This window comes from Cinclus cinclus, chromosome 24, assembly GCF_963662255.1.
Source record: "Cinclus cinclus chromosome 24, bCinCin1.1, whole genome shotgun sequence".
In the NCBI taxonomy this organism is placed as follows: Eukaryota; Metazoa; Chordata; class Aves; order Passeriformes; family Cinclidae; genus Cinclus; species Cinclus cinclus.
This window is the reverse complement of record NC_085069.1, coordinates 2462213-2483305: the sequence shown is the minus strand read 5'-3', so window position 1 is coordinate 2483305 and position 21093 is coordinate 2462213. Positions and strand designations below refer to the sequence as shown.

General features: G+C 49.5%; 1 protein-coding gene and 1 gene segment (V, D, J or C); both read right to left on the bottom strand.

The window, feature by feature from the left end:
• LOC134053406 (M1-specific T cell receptor alpha chain-like) overlaps positions 1–21093 on the bottom strand; it is a 171607-nt gene that overhangs the window by 88239 nt on the left and 62275 nt on the right. The window lies entirely within an intron of this gene.
• LOC134053409 (T cell receptor delta constant-like) lies at positions 15033–19164 on the bottom strand. The segment is given in 5 exon segments: positions 15033–15621; positions 15705–15821; positions 16164–16235; positions 16730–16999; positions 19071–19164. Coding segments are annotated over 4 exon segments (552 nt in total).

Below are 21093 nucleotides of genomic sequence, written 5' to 3'. Positions count from 1 at the left end.
CCCTTTACAGACCCCAGGGATGGAGAAGGGGCTCCCTTTACAGACCCCAGGGATGGAGAAGGGGCTCCCTTTACAGACCCCAGGGATGGAGAAGGGGCTCCCTTTACAGACCCCAGGGATGGAGAAGGGGCTCCCTTTACAGACCCCAGGGATGGAGAAGGGGCTCCCTTTACAGACCCCGGGGATGGAGAAGAGGCTCCCTTTACAGACCCCAGGGGTGGAGAAGGGGATCCCTTTACAGAACCCGGGGATGGTAAAGGGGCTCCCTTTATAAAAGTACAGGGGCAGCCAGTCCCAGTTCCCCTCCCGATGGTGAAATGAGCTGTAGCAGGAACCTTGGAGCAGCAGGCTGGAATGGCAGATAGTGAGCATACCCAGGGTATGTGTCCTGCTGGCTCCCGGCTCCTGGCGTGGCACGCACTGGCTCTGGGCTCCCAAATGACAGAGAAGCAGAGAAGAAAGCTGGCAAGTCTTGGTCACAGTCTGAAGGAAATAAAAAAAACAAAAACAGGCAAAATCCACAGGGCAACAGTATCTCCAGTCAGATGCCCTTGCCCTGTGTCTCCGGAGGTGAACACCCCCACCAGAAGGAAGCAGCAGCCCCTGGCCCACAGCCCTCACGGCATCCCTGCTGCCCCTCACCCATCACGATACTCCTGGAGCTGGGGGTGGCAGTGACCATCCCAGACTAATAATAAAAACAAAACCAAAAGAGATAGGGTATTTAAGCCATCCCTGAGACAGAAATATGAGTAGAAAACATGAGAGGAATGGTAAGAAATAGGCGAGGCAGTAAGTCAAGCATTGTGTCTGATGACCAAAATGATGAACAAAGGGCTCCTGAATAAACTCATAAAGGGTGAAAACAAAGCAACCATAAGTGCTTCTTCAGCCCTTGTTCTGATGTCTATAGCTGAGAGATTCCTACTGGGAAGTGCCATTTCTGGTCTCCAGGTCCTGTTCTTCATGCATCTCTTCCCAGCCACGCTTGGTACTGAAGTTAAAAGGATCTTTGTTTTTAACAAAAGCCTCCTTTGTGCTCTGAGACAAAGAGAAGAACATAATGCTGGGCTAAAATGGAAACATGTAAATACAGAAGGTTCCTGCCCACTTGTGTTCAATTAGAGCTGGTGATCAAATGTCTAAAATGATCTGTTTTCAAGAGACAAGATCTCAGGGTGAATTTTGAAGAAATTGGTCCTGGAGAAATAAGAAGGTTTTTCTGCTATTTGAATAATTCTGTGGAAAGAAGTTGGTGTATGTGCACAGAGTTGTCTGAGGAAAACCAGACGAGGTAGGGCCACCATGTTTCCCCCTTCAAGAGAAGGCAGGGAGACAGTTTGTGTGCGGTGGTTCAGTTGTTTTCAGTCACTGTGTACGTAGTTCACACTGTACTAGACACTTCAACAAAAACATCTGGGGTTTTTCTCAGTGCCAGGTGATGTCTCCTCTTTGATGTCTTTGAGGAGCTCCTTTTGTTTTTCTGTCCCTCTACACTGCTCAACTTCTGAACTTCTAGCAGTGTTCCAGAGGATTCCCTACATTAAAAATAACATTATCATCCTTGCTGGTTTTGGCAGAGTGGGCAGTTAGTGTTAATCTCACTAAAATATTGCCCTTACGCTTTGAAAGGAGTATTTCTGTTAGAGGTGTCTCACATAAAAGATCAAATTACTGGTTTCTCTGTTAACACTCAACAAGAGAGTTAAATACTTTAAAGATTTTCTGGGGAGCATCTCTCAAGCCTATACATTTTTGAGTTATCTTCATACTATATATAATAAGTCTTTCTAGACCTTCAAGAATTTCTCTCCTCAAAGCCTATATGCATGCCAAAGGAAAAATCAGTCCTGGTTTAAGAATTGTTCAGAATTTATTTTTGTTCATCTGATGGGGCTTTAATTGACTCTGTTTATCATTGTTATAGTTGACTGAAGTTGGCTTTTAATTTGATTTGATCTCAATAATTTTGATTAATGGTAGCCTGGAATTGTGGAGCTCTATTTTCCTTATTTACAGGTTCAGTTCCAGGACACAAAGCAAACAGCATGATTTCCTCCTGTTTGCATTGTTGCTGTTCCCAAGGACACAGGTGTGTTTCTCATTTTTAACCTCTGGGTTTACAGCAAGGCTGTGATTTCCCACTGGTGACAGGGGCATGTTCATCTGCTGTTCCCTTGAGTGTGTCTAATTGTTTTCTCTTTCTTGTTGCTTAAGTCCTGCAGGAAAGCTGTGAAATGTGCTGATGTGATGCTTTCAGTCTGTTCAACCTTTGACATTGTCTCCAAATCTACAGGAAATACAAAAACCCTGCAACCACAGTTCTTGTGTTAGAGAAAGACTCAAGGCATTATTTTATTTTGGCCAGGATATTGTTCTGGTCAGGAGGTGCAACAGAAATAATTCCATCCACACAAAGCCCTGATGTGCAGAGAGAATCATGCCACGATACATGAATTTTACCAGATTTTTCAGACACTTATACAGTCAAAACCCAGAGAAACTCATTGGTTCAATGTTCATTGATCCCAGGTTATACAGTTCTTAGTGTTTAGTTTGTATTGGATATTAATTTCGTCATGTTCGATGCTAATTAGTTGCTCATTCTTTGCTTCTTTCATCTCTCCTTTCCTACCACAGGTGTCTCTGACCATGCCAGGGGTGATCTGAGCTGATGGTTTGTTAATTGCTGTTAATGCCGCTGATGTTTTCAGTTTTTCAGATTATGTTTTCAGTATTTCTCTGCTGCTTCCAGTCTGTTGAGGTTTTAAGTTCATCAGGCCTCACCTGGTGGAACAAAATCCTGAAAAGAAACTTCAATTCCCTTCTCCCAGGGCAAAGGCAAACAAACCTGACTAAAGTTATAAAAGTAAAAAATTTAAACTTGCTATGCTTCCCAACAGCATGACAAAGACAAAAAGCTCTAAACACCTGGTTTTAAACATCTTCTTCTGTCTATCTTTTTTGCACCTACCTTCTTTTCGTGTCAAACTGTTACCCTTGTTCCCTTTTGCTCTGGCCCATGTTAAAAAGTTTGGGACCATCTTTCTTTGAAGCTCTCTTTGTATGGGTGAGGCATCTTCAAAATTCACCCCTTCCATGATCCCTTGAAAGATTGTCAGGATAATTCACATCTCTGCAGCTGATATAGGCCAAGGAGAAATCTGACTCATCAGTGCATAGAAATATAGAGAGGTAGTTTGAGTTGGAAGTGAAATTGAAAGGTCACTCAGAGTAACCCTCCTGCAACAATCAGGGACGTTTCCAAGTTTAACAGATGTTGGAGGATAGGATTTTTCCTATTTCTTTTCTTCCTCTCAGGGAACTTTTCTCCCTTTTGTTGCCTAAGAGATGATAACAACTTCTAATACTTTCAGAGACAGAAGATATGACCAGGAGGAGAGGAGGGAGCAGCTGGACACTGTCTTAGCTGGAGGGCTTTCTCTTGGGAAGTGCAGAGACACCACAAGATTTTGGCTGGGGGCAAGGCCAGGGAGCTGGGCTCAGCTCCTCCATGGCACTCACTGTGAAGATTGGAGGAGAGGTGGTCACAGTCTTGGTGCTGGGTTGCTGCTGCAGGGAGGATTCACTACCACCACGGAGTTCTGTTCTCCACTGCTCCTCCTACCGTGGTTGAGCCTTTGCTCCTAAGAGCGGTCCCTGAACTGGTCCCTCGTCTACATCCGATCTCACTGGGAGGGACGCTCACCATCAGCCAGTTAGGGAGCCTCAGGGGAAACCCGGGACCCACACCCCTCATCCCCTCTGCAGGGAGCGTTTCCCGACTGTTTGTGGGTGCCAGCTGCCACTGCCCAGCCTTGCTGTTTTATGACAATGCGTCAGGGAATAGTGCTACAATTAACCTTGACACCCCCATTCTACCTGAAATCCCGAGGGTCCTGCTGCATCTCTGGAGCTTTTCCTATTCTTTGCCATCCTGGGGGCGTGTTCATCACTGCCATTCCAGCCGTGGCTCCAAGGTTCCTGCCACAGATCATTTCACTATCGGGGGGGACACCAGGACCAGCTTCTCCTGAGAATTTAAAAAGGGAGCCCCTTCTCCATCCCTGGGGTCTGTAAAGGGAGCCCCTTCTCCATCCCTGGGGTCTGTAAAGGGAGCCCCTTTACCATCCCCGGGGTCTGTAAAGGGAGCCCCTTGTCCATCCCTCAGGTCTGTAAAGCGAGCCCCTTCTCCATCCCTGGGGTCTGTAAAGGGAGCCCCTTCTCCATCCCTTCCACCCCCTGAGCCGCCATTAACAGCGGGAAAAGGCGGCCGAGCTCGCTCCACAGCGCCCCCTGCAGGCGCGGGGGAATCATCGCACCCGCCCTGCCCGGCCGGGAGCCAGCAGCGCCCCTGCTGGCTGTGCCCGGAACTGCACCCGAGGGGAAAGTGCCTGCAGCCGAGAGCAGGCTGGGACTGGGGTCTGCTTCTGATGGAGCTGCTGCCAGTGATGTTGTTTGGTTGAGTTTTTGGAAAGCAGCGCTCTCTTTGAAATTTTCAAAGGTTTCTGAAATCTTAACCGACACAACAAAGGGCTGAATGAAGGAAAAGTCACAGCGTCACCAGCATGCGACCATCTACAATGTCCTCATCTACAAAATGGCTGGAGAATACTTCCTTACATCTTGCTTGGAGGTCAGGAGCTGTGCCTGTAACAGGCCTGCCCTCATCCCAGATGCCCCATGCAAGAGGCACAGGTACCTGTCCCCCCTCACATGTCCTGACTGCTAAGGCCATCTGGGGGCAACAATACAAGGGACAGGGGAAAGGGGGCTACCGCAAGAACAGTGTCCATCTAAACAGCAAATCATAAAAATGTAACTATGCATCAATGAAACTTCTCTTAGCAGACACATAATACTCATCCCTTAACGGCAAGACCTAACCATTGCATTACTCATCTATAACAAATTGTTATACATCCTAGCAAAGAACTGTTATTCCTTTTCCCATGTCTTTGTCTGAAGGCTCCTTCATTTCTAATTTTTATAATTTGGAGAGAAGGGAGTCGTATTCCCCATTCCAAGGGAAGTTCCCACATTCCTTGGCAGGCACCTGTCTTTCAAACCAAGAGAAATAGATTCCTCCAGACACAATTAATCCGATCTTAAATGTTTTCAGACTTGGAGAAGATAAAGATTCTTGGGGCAATCTATTTCATCACTCTATTTTTTTAATAAAATAGCAACACATTCTTTTGGTATCTTATCTGAATCTGCTGCCTTTATATTTAAAACTGTTACTCCTCATCCCATCACTGTAGCCTGTGTTTAAAAGTCTTTCCCCATTAATTTTACATGTCCTTTGTTTAAAAGAAGCATTTTTCAATTTCATCCTTTCCGTGTTCCTGTGAAAGACTCACTCACAGGTGCAGTCCCATCCCTGCAGGAGATAATTTTCGTCAGGCAGAGCAGAAAACTTCCTTTGCAGTTTATTTAGGTTCCTTGCCATGGAAGGACCCTTAGAGCAGAATTTCCAATGGAAGATACTTTTTTGTAATTTTGCTAAACACATGCCGTTGGGGAAGAACAAGCATTCTCACTTGACCGCTCTATTGGCTGCTTCCTGGAGCTTGACAAGTCTGTTGCTGGCCATGTCTTGTTGATATGGGCTGCAATCCTGAGCAAAGTAGAGAGGAGGAAATTCCATTGGGAAATGATGAGTAGAAGCTCTTGCATTTACCCTTGCAGAAACTAAAGGCTTGTCCTGGAGGACTGCAAGGGGCCCGTGTGACACATTTACCCCCCAGCAATTTCTTGTCTGTACTCATTGCACCCAGATCTCCCAGGCTCTCCTTATATGTCAGCTGTTCCCATGCTTGTCCGCATGGCCCTTCCTTTGTTCGCCTCTGTCCATGTCTCTTGCAGGCCAGGGAGCCCAGCAGGGCACGCAGCAGTCCTCAGTCCCAGCAGTGCTGAGCTGCAGAGGACTCTTCCCCAGTGAGCAAGGAGTCAGTCAACATGCCAGGAGGCTGCAGGGACAAACGAGACTGGGAAAATGTGGGTGCATGGGTGAATGGGAAGGGCATCAGCTAACACACGGCATGGGACAGGGCTGAGGTCCTGAATGCTTTATTCACCTCAGGCCTCAGCAGCAGATCAGCCTTCAGGAGATCTGTTTTACGGAGTACAGGGGGAGAGAATGAAGCACACAATATGTACCCTTGAGAAGTCCATGTAACTGAGCTGTTTTCTTATCCATAACAAAGGACTTTGTCCAGAAGGTACCCAGGGAAGTCAGTGCCATGAGCACAACTGAATGAAGAATGCACAACTTGCACCTTGTTACCCACAGAGACCCTCTGTCTCAATGTAGAATGCCGTAAATGTGGCTAAGCAAGATTCCCACTTCCCACAGCCATGCTCAGTGGCCCTGAGGAAGGAGGCCTGGGAGATGCTGCAGAGGCCAGAGCAGAGATAACCCTGCTGCCCACGGAGAAGGTCAGGGTGATGCAGGAGATGTCAAGTGATGGTGGAGCAGATATTGACCCTGCAGCCCATGGGCTTCCCCAGACAGAAGTAACTGAATATGTCCTGAGCAGATCTCAGACTCCATGCAGAGCTCATATTGGAGCTGGCTCCTGAAAGGAACTGCGCTCTCATGGAATAAGTAGTTCATGTCAGAGCAGCTTTTCTGGGACGACCTGCAGGTAGCCACACCGAAGCAGTCTATTCCTGAAGGACTGCACTGTGAACTACAGACCCACACTAAAGGAGTTTGTGAAAAACTGCAGTCAATGCAAAGAACCAAAGTTGAAATATTCCTGGAGAAATGTCTCTTCTGGGATGGACTCCACACTCAGGCAGCGGAAGGGAATGAGAGGGAAGAAGAGGCAGACAAAATGTCTTATGAACTGAGAGTATCATTCCCCATCCCTGTGCAATGACTGGGTAGATTAAATGTTTTTAGATTTGTACATTTTCGTGCAATATCCTACTCTGATGTGATTCACAAAAACTTAAATTAATTTCACCAAGTACATGTGTTTGCTCATGGTGGCACTGCAGGGACAACTCCCTGTCCTTATCTCAACCCACAAGACTTAATTGCATATTTTCCCTGTTTATTCAAGAAAGAGCACGGAGAGAGCAGATCGCTGAGCACCTGGAGGACAACCAAAGTCAACTCACCACACCTTCTCAGCTCCTTGTTCCTGACCAGGTGCTCTGTAGCAGCCACCCACAGCAATGTCACCCCTGCTCATCTGGCTTTGCTGAACAGCCTGGCTCCATCCAGCACAGCACTCTAGCAGCTACAGCAACACATCTCCATCATCCCATGGCTCTGCAGCCGAGGCACAGAGGAGAACTGAGGCCATGCTGGACAGGAGCCCAGGCAATGTGCACTAAACCTGCACTTCCCCAAACAGCCTGGGCACTTCCCAGAACAGATCCTCCTGCACCAGAAATGGTACCAGCCCTTCTCCCAGCCCTCCCTCCACTGCCTTTTAGTGCCACCAAGCCAGAGGGATGTTTCCTGCACCTACCTGTTGTAGTCTGACAATTTTTAACATATTTACCTTTTGTTGTGAAATAGCATTAGGAGTAGAAACAAAGCAGGTGCAAAACTTAACAGGGAATAAAGAAGAATTTTATTAACAACACGAAGAAAAACAGTAATACATTCAGAATACATCTTCAGACCATGTCCTCTTTCCCCTTTGTTACAGTTTAACAACATACAGAGACACTTCAGTCAATTCCTTAAATAACCTTTTTCAGTTCACTTTAGGGAGAGGAGTTTCTTCATGTTTAGCTATAAGGATCATTTTCTTCAGGAGAGGAAATAACCAGTTCTCTCTTGACTCCAGTTTTTCTATGAATAACAGTTGCCCAGACCTGCTGTCATGAACTCCCTCCCACTTCACAGTCTTGACAGAGCTGTGTTTGTGGGTTATGTAAAAGCCATGGATTATTCCTTTTAAGGGTGAGCTACTTAAAGGCAAAAGTTCTTTTCAGCTCACTTTTCTCTGTTCATACTTCATTCCCAGGAACAGAGATCCCCTTTTTCCCTTGGGGCAAAGGATTCTTCAAACATTTTACACCTTACTACACCCCCCCATACCCCCCCCCCCCCCCCCATGGGGTTTTATTTGTGGTTTAAAGGAATTTTTTGTGTAGTACAGTCCACCCTTGCAACTTACAAAAAGATTTTTCAGCCAGCCATCATGGTGTCTCCTCATTCTCCTCTCCTCATTCTCCTCCTCAGTGACTTTGGTGTGTCCTTTCTGTTCTTCTTCCTCTCATCCAAGGAAGGATGGAAGGTCTGTAAGTCTCATCGGAGCATTGGAAGAGTTAAAATCTCACACAGAAGTTGCAGGAGTTGGGCCAGGCCATGCCAGAGCTGTGTCAGGATCTCAGGCCGCCCAGGCCACGCTGGAGGGAGCCGGACGAAAACCGCAAAGTCCAGCCAGAGGAGAAATCGGTGACAAGGCTCTGGCTCCACGGCTGCCCTTTGGTGCCAACCGCCCCCAGCTCCAGCCGCAGCCCGGGGGTTCTCCCTGTGCCCTGCCCAGCACACAAAGCCCTGGGGGCTCTCCCGAACCGGGCCCGGCTGCCTCCCCCCAGCCCGTGAGGGCGGCCGGGAGGGCTCGGCCACCCCAGGGCTGCTCCGAGCCGGGGCAGGGCAGGGCCCCCCGAGCCACGGCCACACCGGGGGAGGGCGAGGATTTAGCAATGGCCTTTGCTTCCTTTTGGTTATCGGGGCTCCTGGTTGGAAACGGGGCCCAGCAGCCTCCCGAGCCCAGCCCTGCCTGCCCCGGGCCGCACGAGAGGGGCCCGGGCCAGGTCGGTGTTACCTTGTAAAAGGCTGGAAAAAAGTTTTTCCCGAGGTTTGCTTGCTTCAAATGTGATTCACAGAGCGACCTAATTTCTCCACTTGTTTTTTCAGGCTGTCAAAAACTAAACCAGCCTTCAATTGGTCCCATCAATTCACAGAGGAAGTTCTCATGGAGAGAAATTCCTAGTATCCCTTCCCCTCAGAGGATTCAAGGTAAAACCAGCACACTACCATTGCCTGACAAGAGCCCTGGGGATCAGCTGCTAGAAAGCAATGCTGAGAGATCTGTCTTCCCCATCTGGCAGTTTTTGATCCATTCTGCTACAGAGCTGCTCCAGGGTGATTCTGCTCCGCAGTAATATCTTGCTGCATCCCCTTGCTTTGCTGCCAGGATCTGCAGGGTGAAGTTGTTCTTGGAGCTTTCCACTCTTCCCTTAAAGTGATCTTGGAAACCTTCTCCATAATAATCACCCTCTGTATAAATCCATTCCATAGAAGCCCGTGGGCCCTGACGGTACCAGTGCATGTAGTAGCTGCCCATAGAATCCCCCTTCATGCTGCACTGGAAGGTGCCTGGATCTCCCTCTCGCACGGTCAGTTCCTTGGGATGCTGCTCCAAGGCCACCTGGCCAGTGACTGCTGCAGAGAGCAAGAACAAGCCACAGTCACTCCCAGATTCAGCAAAGTTCAGAGCAATGCTGGTGGGAGTTGGAGTGGCGACAGACCAGTGGGAAGACAAAATCCTCCTCTTTGAAGCCAGCTGACACACACAGGCAGAGCTGGTAGCAGCCATCAAGGCTCACAAGGAAGGATATTCCAGAATTTCTTCCCTCTTTTAACCCATCAGACAGGAAGTGTTTCCCGATTTCCCCAAAGAAGCAGAAAGCATCTGCACCGTGGCTTGCCAAATCCCTTTGTCTTTGCCAAGACAGGATGGTGAAGAACCCAGTCTGCTGTCCCTGAAAGTGCTCTAGATGAGCACAGGGAAGGCAAAGCCCTGACACAGGCAATGGGGCTCGTGCCCTGTGCTGCCATCCTCCAGCTGGTGTGTGCCAGAGGGGCTGCAGTGCCCCAGGAGCAGAGTGCCCAGTGCCAGGACAAAGCGCTGGGCCCCAGGATCCGAGTGCCCCAGGGAGGTGCCCTGCGTGTGCCCAGGCTGCAGAAGAGGCAGCTTGGATGGAGGTGACGAGCTGACAGGCAGAAGAGGAGCAGGGCTGCTCTCAGCGTGCTCCACAGGCAGGGCTGGGCAGCTGGAGCCAGGGAACAGGTGTGGCTGCAAGCGCTCAGCACAGCTCCCCAGAGCCGTGCAGAGCACAGGGCCACGCTCAGCTCCTGGGGCCAGCAGCCCTTCCTTGCACTTACCTACAATGGGCAACAAGCCCACGCACAGGGCACTCCACATGGCCAGGCCCGCTCTGTCTCACCTCTCTCCACCTTCTCTCTGCCTGCACAGCAGCTCTGCCCACACCTGCCCTGCCTGTGCCTCTGGCACTGCTCTCAGGGCCAGTCCCTCCTGGTCCCTCCCTCTGCCTGTGACAACACTGAGGGGGAGAGGTGGGGCAGAGAGGAGGTGCAGAACTTGAGCCACTTGCTGCTCTCCTGCCTGTCTCTCATTCTGCATGGTGCACGAACAGACTGTTTGTTGGGCTGGAAATGCTGTGGTGGGCTAAAGGGAACGTGTTTCTCAGGGGCCAGCCCTGGCCTTTCTCTCAGGAAGTCTTGCAGGCTGCTGCTGGGACTTTGGAGCTGACTGGGCCAGCTTTCAGCTTCTCCTTCCCCTGGCCCCCAGCCCTGGCTCTGTTCAGCTGCTGCTCCCCCATGGGACACCCCTGGATCCCAGCTCAGCTCGGCGAGGGCACCCCTAAGCCAAAGTGTTCCTCACCCTGCTCCCTCCCCAGTGATGACATTTCTCCATCTGCCTCCTCCTGTCAAAGCCCTCCCAGACCCCTGCCCATCAGCAAAGGCAACCCAGGACTCTGCAGGGGCCAGGCTGCTCAGCTGAGCCAGCACCCTCCCTGACCTGTGTCCTCCTCCTCCTCCTCCTCCTCCTCCTCCTCAGCAAACCCAGGGCTCTCCCTGTGACCACCAAATGGGACAACTCTGAGCCCTGAGTGTCATTGTCCTGACTGCCACCACGCTTCTGGGGTGCATTGCCCACTCCACAGACTTTCTGCATCCTTACCCTCCTCCCTCTTTCCATAGGTACTTGGACATGGTGCCTTGTGATGGGGATCGTTAGGATAGGGGGCAAAAATGGAGATGGAGAGGGTAGAGAAGCCCCCTGAGAATGGGGGCTTGAGGCTGGGAAAAGAAGCAGTTGGGTGCACGGCCAGGGAGGATTTGTCTACTCTGGAAATAGGAGGCTGAAGGCCTCAATCTTCTCTCAGCCTCTTTAGGAGGGGAAGGGGAAAGGGATGTTCTCCCTGGTACACAGTGGTAGGTGCTGTGACACTGGTCAAAACCAGCCCCAGAGAAGGTTTAGGCTGGATATTAGCAAGCATTTCTTTACCAAGAGAATACTGAAACATCAACAAAGGCAAGCTACGGAGGTGGTCAAGGCCCCAAGCCTGTCAGAGACATTTGGACAGTGTCTTTGGAAACAGGCGGCAACTTTTGTTCAGCCCTGAAAAGGATGTAGCAGTTGGACTTGAAAATGGTTGCAGATCCAATTAAATAGAAAAAGACCTCTTTTCTCTCTCCCCTGCCTTCCACTCCTCTTCCCCAAGGGCCTCCAGGACCAGTGAGACCCCATTTCCCTGACCCCATGCACAGCCCACTCACTGACTCTCCCCTTGCATGGGCTAGGACCCACGTGAACATACAGGAGGGGAGGAAGCTGATGGAGCTCAGGCACACCCCAAGTGTCTCTCTGGTCCCTCCAAGGTGCATTGTTAGTAGAGTGCACTGTTCCCCAGCTCCAGCCCACTGATGCTCAGTGCCCCAGAGCTCTGGTCAGCCCAGCAGGAAAACCTCCTGTGGGCAATAGGGGCTGTGTGGCTGTAGGAGCCTCCACGGCCCTGGCACTGCAGCAGGCACTGCAGGGGTTCACCAGGACACTGCTGACACCAGGCCATGTAAATACAGGAGGCTTTGAGGCTGTGAGTGCAACAGAGGGCCCCAGAGTTCCCTGCTGACCACCAAATTACAGAGCTGCATCCGTGCAACTCATCACCTTGAAATGCACCTGAAAGAAAATCAGCCCTTTGCATCACTGGTTTGCTCTTAGTGCTGCATGGAGATGGTCCCCAAAATGGTCAAAGGAAGCAGGCACAGGTGTTGCCAGAGCCCAGGTGCTTTGTGTGTTCCACTTAAGAAGGGGACCAAGGAAGGCAGAGTGGGACTGGAGCCAGGCAGTCACCAGGCTGATTGGGTGACAGAAAACCTTTGAACCTCCAGTACAGAATAGGACATTGCAACTGGGACTCAGGAGAAGGAAAGCCTCAGTGCTGGGAAAGGAGCTCTTGATGAAAGGCCAGGATGATGTGTGCTGCACGGGGGTAGTCCCTGATATCTTAAGAAAAGCCCTGAACCACTTTGGAATTCACCATCTCCAAATTTTGTGGGTGCTGAGGCAGACCCCAGAAGGTTTGTGTTAAAGCTCAGTTGGGTTTCCTGTCCCCGTGTGATGGCACAGAAGTACCGGGCAGAGTCCTGAGCTTGCAGGGACCGCAATGAGAGAGAAGCCTCAGAACGGGAATTGTCCCGGGAGATCTTGGCCCGACCTTTCACTGCTTCCCCATAGTCCTTTATATTGCCTTGCTTGTAGCTGATAAAGGACACCCACTCCAGCCGGCCCCCGGGTGCTTGACGGTACCAGTAAATAAAATAATCCTGGAAGGTGAATCCAGACCCGCGGCAGGAGAGGGTCACGGAGTCCCCGGGCGCTCGCAGCCCTCCGCCGGCCTCCTGCAGCCTCAGCTGTGCCCAGAGCCCTGCGGAGGGAGAGCGCAGGAATCGGGCAGGGCGCGACCCCGGACCGAGGGCGCTGTCCCGGGGTCCCGGTGCCCCCGGCGCGGGACATTGTCACTTGTGTGACAATGCCGCCCTCCTCCTCCCCTCTAACATCTGCATCTGCCCATGTCCCTGTCCCTGTTCCTGTCCCGTCCCCGTCGCCGTCCCATACCTGTCCCTGTCCCTCCTTCCCCCGCCCCGCTCGCTGCCCTCCCCGCCCGGCTCTCACCTGCCGGCCACAAGGCCAAGGCCAAGGCCAGCAGCCCCGGCCCCAGCCCGGCCGCCATCGTGCCCGGCCCCGGCTCCGCGGCAGCCGCACAGGAGCCGAGCGGAGCCGCGCTCGGGCCGCTCCCGCCCGGCCCCGCCTGGCCGGGGCAGCGCCGGCGCCTCTGCCCGCCCCCGACACACCCGCCCCGGGCCCCGGGCCCTGCCCCGGGCAGGAGCAGCGCCGGCCACGGCCGGGCCGCGGACACAAAGCGGCGCTGCGCGCTTGGAGAGCGCCTTCTGCCAAAGGGACCCGAGCGCTCCGTGGGCGGCGCGCACGGAAATTCGCCCTCGTAGCGCAGAAGGGCGCCGGGATCCGGGGCTGCCTTAGGCAAAATGCTGCCAGCAGCTGAGGGAGGTGAGGGCTCCTCTCTCCTCGGCACTGCTGAGGCCACGCTTGACTGCTGGGGGCACATCGTGACTCCCCGGTTCGCCGTCTGTGGCTGTTGTTTGTCACCTCACCATGGTTTCTCAGACGTCGCGATAATTCCGCAGGCGAATATATGTTGGTTAACAGAGGTTATTTAAATGTGGTGCTCCGAATCTCTGCAAAACACTCCTCAGCTGGTTTCACCTGGGTAAACTTGCCGATTCTGTCCTCTTCTATGGAATTGACCACACTAACACAATCCTGCTATTGGACTGGAAACAATGCTCTCCTCCTGTTTTCTTAAGCTCCATGTTCTGCATGGCAAATGCCAAATGAAAAGCCACTGCTTAGTGGGGCCATTCTGGGACCCTGGCCTGAAATGAGGGCTTTAGGTCAATGAAACACCCACTGTCAGAGGTGTCAGCAGAAGCAGCTTTAATACAAATGTACCAAAGCGTGGCACAGGATGTGACACACACTGCAGCTCTGGTACACGGATGAAACAGGGACAGGAACATCGGATTAGAATTAATTTGGAAGGATTGGTGTGGAGGCTGGGGGCAAGAAAGGCTCGAGCTGCAAAAGGAAATCCCTCCTTTGAGTCATGAGGTACAGGAAGGTCACCCCTGCTTTCTAAACTCCTTCTCCGAGGAGGTGTGGCTGGATCCAACCCTGGTCCCAGACTTCATTCTGACTTAATGACCAAGGCATTATAACAGCACTTAATCATTGACCTTTTCTTCCTGTGCTTCTGATTGCACTGTTTTTACCTAAGGGAGCATGCTCAAAATATAAATCTGCCAGAGAAACTGGGAAAAGGTGTGGAGCGCTTGAGAAAATGGTCTGGCTGTCACTGGAAAATCAGGATAAATGTCCTGGTGAACGACTCTCCCTGAATTATATTATGGTGGTAGAAATGCACTAAATGAGCATTTTACTGGATTTGGATTTGCCATGCAAATTTCACGCAGCTGCTGCAAGGGCTGCGGGTCTTCTCTGGGTGTCTGCAGGGCCTGAGGCTCTGACCTGAGCAAGCTGAATGCAGCACATTGTGCTGTGTCCTGTGCAGAAGCTCACTTGAAGCCAGCAGGATCTCAGCCAGAGGGAGAAAAGCCTTCTTTCCCCGGCAGGATGTGGTTAACTTGTTTTTTCAAAAGCAGGGGAGGGTTAATCCTGCCTGCTGTAACTGAGTCACAAATGGTGACCACAGCATCCTGCCTGTAGCCCGTGAGAGGGGGGGGGAGCTGGGGAAGGTGTGTGCTGGCCTCTGTTAGGTAAGAACCAAGTTGCCATGGAAAATATCACTCCATCAAACCACCCAAAATTATTTCCTGGTGGCCCCTTCCTCGTGCCACTGAGTGCCAAACAACAGCAGGGTTTCTTCTCTGCTGCTATGAGCATTTTCCTCCCTCATGCCTTCAGCGAGCTCTCTCCTCACTGAAGCTCCTCAATGTGCCAGAGAGACACTTCCCTGCACAGGCTCTGGAAAAGACACATGCAGCCAACAGGAAACCTACATTATCAAAGCTGTGTTTGTGATCCCAGTGGGCTTGAGGACAGCTGGATTTCAGCAATCTCTGTCCCAGGTTCAGAAGAAAAAGCACAGAAACCCCACAGCATTTTGGCCTAGTAGAACTTTATTTTCTTCTCTACTACAGGAACCTAAAATGCTCATACGATACATCTGGCAGAAGAAATACAGGCTTTGTAAAGAAATGAACATTAGGGGGTTGAATGACATCACTTCCCATCCTACACAGCTCTTCTCATCTACGGTACTCACTTATGAAATCCATCTAAAAGCCAAAGCTCCAAATGGCAACTGCTGGGCTTGAATTCCCTCAGCAGTACTACTGCAGTTGCACAGGCAGTACCACAACATGCCTGGGAAAGGTGCTTTTGAAAGGCCACGTACCTAGAGAGAGCATTGGAGTTCTCAAAGCTATTGAAGCAGCTGGGACACTTGTGTGCAAATGCCACGAGAATGGGGACATTGCTTAGCAGGAGGATGAGGATAAATGCACTCCCGTCAGGTCTCAGAGGAGAGCAAACAGCAAAAGCACTTAAAACTCTTCAGTGTAAATCAGCTGGCCAGGCAGGAGTGACCAGTGTTCAATGTCTTCAGGAGAAGGTGCTGCCTTGTGTCCTGGGTGGTCTCTGTCAGCTGCTCTGGCCCTGCTTGTTCCAGCCCCTTGTGCTGCTGGTTCACGTTCTTTCCTGCTCTTCCTCGGGCTCCTCTTGCCTTCATTCCCCATGACTGGAAGAACAAAGGGGGGTTTAAACTCCATTTAATGAAATTGGTTCTAGGAACCAGTGTTTGATAACTGTGAGCTCCCTTACCTCAGAGAAGGAACAACTTGATACTCAGGAGGGTGTTGAAGGCGATGCTCTTTGCCAGCAGGACTCTCAAACCCAACACAGCCATGGACAGCATGTTCACTCTCTGCCCTTCAGCATCTGCCCAGTGACCAGAAAAGAGCAGAGAGATCATGGTCTAGGTTTTGATGTTGTCATCTTGGCAGAAAGTGGCACAATGCACAGGGTATGATAGTCTCAGGGAAAGGAAGAGCAGCAAAGGAGCAGAGATGGAGAGCGTGGCAACAGCAGGGGAGCCCGGGGTCTGTCTCTGTCGCTTTTGGCTTCCTGGAGCTTGTGTGCAACTGCAGGAGCAGCCTTGGAACAGCAGCTTGTGTCTGGTGAATGTGTTGTGTTCTGCCTCCTCTGCCCTGCAGAAAATCCATGTCCATGCCTTTATCCCCCAAACAGCAATGTAACTTCACAACCTGTTTGGTAACTCACCTGGTGCTGAGGGCTCTGTGCTGTTGCAAACCCTCTTACTGGCCCCTGCCACTGGTTCTTCAACCTCCTCTGCTGTAGCATGGTAAAGAAAAGGCATTTTAAACTATATCCACGTTTTACACAGGATTAACAGAAATGTTCATTGGATATTTCCAATGAGGAACTTCAGGAAAGTTGGGGCTGATCATCTGATCAGTCATTAATTCCAACAATAATTGGAGTTGAGAATTTCTCCATGCAGTTGCATTGTTTTGGTTTCACAATTTGAATCACCTTGAGGACTCCAAAATCAATCCTGCAAATTACAAGTATTTACTTAATTAAAAAAACCCTCAAAGCACACACAGTCTTTAACCTTTTTCAGGATTCAGAGAGGCTGTTCCAGCCTGTCCTGCCTCAGGTTGAAATATTTAGTCATAAGGAAATTCACATTTTGAACCAATAGATTGTGTCTACCCACTTCTCCCCTAAAAAAACCTAACTCCAAGTAATTAAATGGTTCAAACCATTTCTTTCTGAAGCCCCACAGGCTTTAAATAAGTGACAGCTGTGTCACCAAACTTTACCTGGCTTTGTTATTGTGCTGTTGTCGAATTTGGCCGTGCAGTTCACGACTGTGTCTCTTGTCACGTTGACCACTTTAATTGCATTGTACCCCTCTGATGTCAGAATGGGGGTGCTCTGTTCATACACGACCTCCTTAGAGGGCATCTCCAAGCTGATGCTCTTTGTGACGAAGTTCCTTGCCAAACAAGCTGCTTTCCCAGGGCTGGCATCTTCTTGCAGGTTCTTTGATTTCATCACAATGACTTGAGGGATGGAAGATTTTGGAAATTCTATGAAGAAAAACATGATTTGGACAGGATTGATTTTGTTGCAGGCTTGCTTGATTGCCGAATGACGGAAAATTCAAATGTACCCCAGCTGTGACTAAGTTGTAACATTCTCATTAACTGTCTTTTATGTCATTATTGCTTGCCAGTGGAGGTGCGAGTAATGAAAGATAATAGCTTAGACTCGCAGACGCTGTCTTACAAGAAAACTATAGGTGTCAAAATAATTTAGTAGCCAACAAATCATTGTGGTACCATGAGTACTTTTTTAAACAAAATACCTTTGCCTCTAGATCAGGTAATTTATTGAGAATCAAGGGTGATCTCAAAAACCAAGGTCAGAACTTAATTCAGATTAGCACTTTGAATTAGAGTAAGAATATGGAACTGGACAGGAGTCCTCCAGCAGCCTTCTTGGCCAGAAAGGGCTCAGCTTATGAAATCCTGTCAGACACATCCACAAAGATTTACATGTCTGCTTTGACAGGAGCACCCTGAGGGGTCTCTGGGATAAAGAGAGGTGCTTCAGGCTTTTCGTTTTGCGTGGTGTCTGCCTTGCAGCTGGGTCAGGAGATGCCTCAGGTCTAACATTTTGTTCATCCCAAGGTACTGATGGAAGTTGGATCTGATTTTACAGCCCTTCCCCATCAGCCCTATGGCACTGCTGAGGAACTGAGGTGAAAGCCAAATCGTGCTCTGCCACAGCTTCATGGGTCAGCTACAGAACTACTAGAGAACTGCACACTTGTCCACACCTACAGCAACCAGACACCCAAGGGAAATCAAATGTTCTCTTCCCAGGTGTTGTACCACCGCTGGTCAGAGCCTGTCAGTCATGTGCATTCTGTGTTCTCTGAGAAGACCTTGAAAGGCTTTCATGTGGTCTCCTCTCCAGGCTTTCCAAACAGACAGAATTCAAACAAGCTGCTTCTCTGCAATAGCTCCCTGGGCAGGATCTTCAGCAAGAAATAATGTACGTGGTGCAATTGTAGTTCAGAGAGCAGAGGATTTGTTTTATCTGAGCCCAGAAGCCTCAACTGAGTCCCACTAGTATACATTTTGTGACAATCCAGCCATGAATTCCTACCTCTACTTGCTTCTGGAAAGGCTGTGTGGTTTATGTTCTGAATATTTTTTGGACAAAGAGTTGTACTTCACATTCACTTTAGTCTTCTAGAATCACATGAGGAGCCCTCTATTCTAAAAAGTATTGGGCGTAAAATAACATGTGTTTTTCTTGCAGTCCTTTAAAGACATGCAGACCTTGGAAGGCACAGCAACAATTCCTGAGGGGTGCACCTGAATCTTTAGGACAACACAGATCAACATCAAAACCCCTCTGTCACCCCAACATTCACATTCCTGTAAAAAACCTTGGGGTGATATGCTGTTTTATGGTACATCATGGAATTCCAAATAAAGAAAGGAACTACTAAGGCTTCTCATAATCCCTACTCCACACACTGGTCTTTTCAGAACCCACACAACTTGGCAGCCAATTGTCTTTCATGCCAGGAGCTCTTGGATATGAGGCACTTGTGAGAATTTAAGCCTAGGGCTATTTGACCTCCTTCCTCCTCTGTCCCCAGGGCAGTGGAATTACTTCCCTGGGGACACTGTCAGTGTGGTGCCAATGTCAAACCAGAATTTCTCAAAGCAGGCCGTTACAGATCTGTCTCAACACTGCTCAGCACTGTGAGCTCTTCTCTGAGCTCTGCAGTCCAGCCCCAAGTCAGTCAGTGGAAGTCCACTGGAGAATTGGACACCTGACAGCAAATTTGAGCCAGAGTGCTGCCCAAACTGGGAGTGAGTGATCCCATGCTAAGTAGTGCCCTGCTGGTGTTTGGGGATCATGGAATAATGGTGCTATGCAGATTCAGCCCCGTGGTTCCTGGGAAACCTTTCTGAGCAGATCCAAGCAGAGGATTTGGCTTGAAAGCCTGGCTGGAGTGAGAGTTCCCTGATGGGATTATCGCAGATGAAAATCCTTACAGTGATCCAAACCATTATCTTCCTTTCTTCACCTCCTGCCCAAATTTAAATGACATTTTAGAAAGAAAGAAATATCACTTACTTGGTACAACTGTGAGAGTCGTCCCTGGTCCAAATGTAAGCTTATCTATGCTCACACTGCTAAGATTCATTCCAATAACTCACTCTTGCCTCATGGTGTTCAAAAGTGTAAAACTGGAGATATGAAGTCAACTGTTAGTCCTAATTCTCCATGAGTGCAAGTCCCATGAGGTAGATTGACTTCCAAAACAAGAAAGGAAAAAAAGTTAATTAAATAGATCAATGATTTCATCTTGCTTGATTGAGAATAGAATTATCAACTTCTGCCTTTCTTCCACCTTAAGAATCCTCATGAGCTCTTTTACGTGTCCACGATAAAAGGTAATATATAAAGAATGTTCTAGTTCTCTTCTTAATAATTGCACTCATCCCTCTCCTTTCTTTTCCAAAATATCTTGTCCTTTGTCCCTCCATTTGTTTTTGTACAGGTCCCTATGTTGTTTATATCATTGTGGAAACCCAAACCCCAGACACTGTGATATATTTCATAGCAGAAACTGTCTCTGTTCCACTACACAGAATTTTGGATTATACAGGCAGTCACATGACTTCTTCAGTGGTTTTACACCAACATACCACCTGAAGAAACACAATATGGCTTTCAAGAAAGGATCTCAAATAATATCAGAAAGGTTGAATTGTAAATGAGAACTTGGGGGCTACACGACACCTCTGAAAAGTCCAATGGAATTAAGGTGGATAGAAAGCTGAAAAATAATCAGTACTTCTTGTGTTATTTCAAAGCATTTCTTGCAATGAAGCCTATTTGTCCTTCTCTTCTTCTTGGCATTCGTGGTAATGTGTTGGAAGTCCTTGGATGTAGTGGGCTGGTTTCTGGGGGGTTGGGAGGAATGAATTAAAAGGGGGAGACTCAGTAGGACCATAAAGTGCTGAAGTGACATTTGAGCTGGGAAATACCTTTGATAGCCCGGGATGAGCTGCATCCAGGGATCCTCTAGCATGGAGACCATTTAGATGCCAGTGTCTCTCTCTGCCTCTGTCTGGCTGTTGCTCAGGGATTCCCCCAGGCGAGCAAGGTCAACAAAATAAATATACTCCGTGAGTTTGTGGCTGCTCCAGCTGCTGCCGGAGCTGCCTCACACAGTGGTGATAGTCCTAGGCGGAAAAACGGGGTTCGGCCAAGGAAGGTGAGATCCTCCCTTGGAAAAGAAAACATGACCCCTTTCCCTCCAAATTATTATAATTTTGAAATTAAGGGTATTTCAGGCAAAGATATAGGAAAAGGAACGGCAGTTCCTTACCAGTATGTGTGTGTATAACAAGGCAAACAAACAACCAACAGCAGCAGCTCCATCAGAAGCAGACCCCAGTCCCAGCCTGCTCTCGGCTGCAGGCACTTTCCCCTCGGGTGCAGTTCCGGGCACAGCCAGCAGGGGCGCTGCTGGCTCCCGGCCGGGCAGGGCGGGTGCGATGATTCCCCCGCGCCTGCAGGGGGCGCTGTGGAGCGAGCTCGGCCGCCTTTTCCCGCTGTTAATGGCGGCTCAGGGGGTGGAAGGGATGGAGAAAGGGCTCCCTTTACAGACCCAAGGTGTAGGAGCTGGTTGGGACAAACTCAGTTGAGCTCTCTATATTCAGGTCTTGAAGCTTGCCGTTTATTACATCAGGTGTGGTAAAAATGGCCTTGCTGTCAGACACAGCTCAAAGCAGGTCCAGAGGAGCCAGATTCCAAAAAGGGTAGAAGCAAGGGTGAGGGGTGCAGGGAGAAGGACAAGGGAGTAAGATGGTAAGGGCAAGAGAGTCAAGAGAGGCTAAAGTGGCAAGAGAGGCAAGAGAGGTAAGAGAGCAAGGTCTCCTTTTACAAGGTCTTAAATCTCCTTCTGTGTTGAACATTCTACTTTTTCACTGACCAATCTAATACAAGATACAAATTTTCAACATTAACATATGACCTATAGGAATCACTACCTTACCATGTTTTACCATTTTCTTATCTCTAAACCTTATCTTGGGCCCTTCCTGTCCTGCCAGGAAGGGGTCTCTGATGGCTCTTTGGTATGTTTGCA